This window comes from Microtus ochrogaster, chromosome 7 (genome assembly GCF_000317375.1).
Source record: "Microtus ochrogaster isolate Prairie Vole_2 chromosome 7, MicOch1.0, whole genome shotgun sequence".
Taxonomy (NCBI): Eukaryota; Metazoa; Chordata; class Mammalia; order Rodentia; family Cricetidae; genus Microtus; species Microtus ochrogaster.
The window spans coordinates 59,394,402-59,397,932 of NC_022014.1; the positions used below are offsets into that span (position 1 = coordinate 59,394,402).

At 50.5% G+C, this 3,531-nt stretch overlaps 1 protein-coding gene across 5 annotated transcripts in view; it reads right to left on the bottom strand.

The window, feature by feature from the left end:
- The window catches only part of Pecam1 (platelet and endothelial cell adhesion molecule 1), a 62,213-nt gene that overhangs the window by 16,886 nt on the left and 41,796 nt on the right, over positions 1-3,531 (bottom strand). For all 5 annotated transcript variants that reach the window (XM_005350417.3, XM_026780947.1, XM_013347504.2 and 2 more), the window contains exon 13: positions 3,029-3,091. In XM_005350417.3, the coding sequence (XP_005350474.1) occupies positions 3,029-3,091 (63 nt within the window). The remainder of the gene's footprint in view (positions 1-3,028; positions 3,092-3,531) is intronic.

A 3,531-nucleotide genomic window follows, 5' to 3' on the forward strand; every position in this document is an offset into this window, starting at 1 on the left:
TGTAGACCAGGCTGGTCTCGAACTCACAGAGATCCACCTGCCTCTGCCTCCCGAGTGCTGGGATCAAAGGCGTGCGCCACCATCGCCTGGCCTCTACTTCCATTCTTGTTCCACTTTAAACCTTTTCCTTGCTGTCCTGAGTTTGTTTTTATAGACATGTGCATGTGTGAGGAGGTAGACGTATTGGGGCGATTGTGTGTGTACCTATGGAGATCTGAAGTTGACACTGAGAATCTTCATCAATAGTCCTCTGTGTCTTCATGGACTTCTGTGTGTATCTCTGAGTCTGTGTGTGTTTCTTGTGGGTTTTTTTTTGGGGGGGGGGTTCTGTTTGTCTGTCTGTTTTGTCCTATTCTGGTGTGTTTGTTTTATTGTATTGTATTGCATTTTACTTTTTTTTCCTTTTTGGTTTTTCAAGACAGGGTTTCTCTGTGGTTTTGGAGCCTGTCCTGGAACTAGCTCTTGTAGACCAGGCTGGCCTGGAACTCACAGAGATCCACCTGCCTCTGCCTCCCGAGTGCTGGAACTAGCTCTTGTAGACCAGGCTGGCCTGGAACTCAAAGAGCTCCACCTGCCTCTGTCTCCAAAGGCGTGAGCCACCATCACCCAGGCTTTCAGATACTTTTAAGACAGGGTCTCGTGTAGTCTAGGCTGGCCTTGAATGCATAATCCTCTGATGTCACACACCCAAGTTTTGGGATTATGTGTGGGTATGCACCACCACAGCCAGCTCCTCTTTCAGACTGAAATAAATGAGCTAGCTCAGACCGCCGAAACTGCCTTTCCTACACCCTGGGTCTTCCTAAACCCACCCTTCCTGACTACCTCCAGCCTTGCTTAAACTATGGCTCTCAAAGAGACCCTCTTGCATGACCCAGAAAAGGCCGGGGAGACGTCTGTCCGTCCGCTTTCGCATCTCCCGTACTTCACTCCACCCATTCCCCCGCACTTCTGATCACCTGACATTATCTACTCTTCAGTGTTCCCTGCTCCCACTGGCTATGCTTCCTCCAGGGAGGGACCACCCATTCCTTCGTGTCTTGCACAGTGACCGCTACCTTCTATTGGTTACCAGACAAGAACCACAGGATTTTCACGTTCCCACCCCTCAGGTCCAGTCAGCACACGGATGCCACAGGTCCCATAAAGCTAAGATCTGGGGGCAGTTCTGACTAGAGACCATGGGAAAGAAGCCAATGGTACAACACGGGGGGCCGTGTAACACAGGAAACGCCCCCTGATGGGAAAGTTCACACACACGCCTACTAACGTGCTACCTAGAACCATGCCCAGCAAGCGTAGGAAGGAAAATTCCAGAACTCCTCCTAAATCATTGAGCAAGAGGGAGCCTCAGGACGCCATCACCATGTGACTCCAGCTAGTGATTGGCAGGCCCAGTCTGGAAAACAGCCCAGGTCTGCTTGGCTGAGAACCCGGCACACAGCCTTAGCCTCAACGCAAAGGGAGACAGACGGCAACAGTCCAGGGAGCGTCCCCCAGGGGCCGGAAGGCTTGGGATGGCCAGTTCCTTTGAAGCATGCAGGAGTCCAAGGGTGGGCTAAGGTGGAGGAAGATTGGGAGATGTATTTTCTGAGGCCCCAAACTGCTGAGATCCATGTTCCGGTGTTTGCTGTGACCCACCTACTGTACGTCAGTCTCCCAGTGCTGAATCAGAGATGGGACTTACAGGCAGTTTGCCCTTGAGTGAACCACACACCCAACAAAAAAGCCGAGACACAGACCCGATGCCACACTGAGAGAGGGGTCATGCTTTGCCCAAGAGTCCCTCAGAAAAGGAAAGTCTTCTAGGATGGCTTATCTTCAAGCTAATTTGACTAGATTTAGACTCGCCACGGAAACTTTGCATGACTGTGGCGGAGTTTCTACATTAGGGTAATTGGAGTGGCACTATGTCAGGGGCAGGGGTTCCAGGCTGCATAAAAGGACAAAGCTACCTGACACCCAGTGCTCATTCCTTCGCTCTCCTGGGACTCAGTGTGAAAACCTGCCACAGGCCCTTCCGGCATGCCCTCCCTGATGTGAAGAACAGCATCTCCTCCAATGGTAAGGTGAGATAAACCCTTTCTTCCTTAAAGGTCTTGTTAGGCGTTTGGTCACAGCAACAAGGTATGTAACATATACACTGTCCCTATTTTATTTTATTATTATGTGGGGGTGGGGAGAGTTGGAGTTTGGGGGGTGCTGTATGCAAATCTGAGTGAGGAACCTACAGAGACTTGCAGAGAGCCCTGCAACCCCTGGAGCTGGAGTTACAGGTGGTTGTGAGTCACCGGATATGAGTGCTGGAAACCAACTCAGGTCTTCTGGGAGAATAATATGTGCTCTTAGCCACTGAGCCATTCCTCCAGGCCTGCGTTCCCTATTTGAGACATGCAGTTGATTGACACAGCGTTTGGTCCACACAGGCAACTGTTCTAGGAACACAGTGCATCTAGGCAGAGGCTGGCCTCCCTGCCAGGGGGAGAGGGGCTCCCCCCAAAGACTCTTCCCAAGAAAGAAGGTGCTTAACTCTTAGTGCCTGCCCGGCACCCCATGAGTGCCCAGGGCCAGTTGTAATGGTCCGCATAAGCCCATAGAGGGTGGCATTATTAGGAGGTATGGCCTTGTTGGAGGAAGTGTGTTACCATGGAGGTGGGCTTTGAAGTTTCCTATGCTCAAGCTACGTGCCTGGTGTCTTACTTCCTGTTGCCTGCGGATCAAGATGTAGGACTCTCAGCTCCTTCTCAAGCACCATGTCTGCCTGCATGTTGCCATGCTTCCAACCTTAATGACAATGGTCTAAACCTCTGAACTGTAAGCCAGCCCAATTAAATGTTTTCCTTTATAAGAGATGCCAGGATCAGGGCGTCTCTTCACAGCAATAGAAACCCTAACTAAGACAGGGGCATCTAGTAGGTCTGTAGACACCTCCCTTCTGATAGTTCTGACTGCACAGCACACCCTTGTGGTTTCTACATCCAAACCCAGAGCCTCAGGTGGGCTTGACTCACTTGGTGAGTATGCTTACCTTCGTGAGACTCAGGGGAGGACACCTCCACTTCCGTGTACTCCACATCCATGGTCTGAGGGTCTGTTTAAAGGAACCACAACACCATGAGTGTAGGCTGCATCTCCTCTGAAGGAATTAAAGAAACAGCACTAGGGACCTTCCTTCCAGGTAGCCCTGCACTGGTCCAGGCAGCAGACGCCACAGCCTCTCTGACTCCTAGTACCTGAGTGTGGATGGAACCTCTGCCAAGGTTTCAATAGTGAGAGAAGACATCCACCAGGTTAACAGGTATGGAAAACAGCCTGGAACAGACCCTCACAGGTGACTCCCACCAGTCTCAAGGACATGGTAAAGGATTTGCACATTGTGGGAGCATCTGAGCATTCTAAGAATATTAAGCATTCGGGGTAATGAAACCTCCAGGCTCCATGGGGAGAAACAGCCAGGAAATAATGACTTTGTTGTCAACTCAAAGCTATTGCTGCCACTGTGGTATTTATTTATTTATTTATTTATTTATT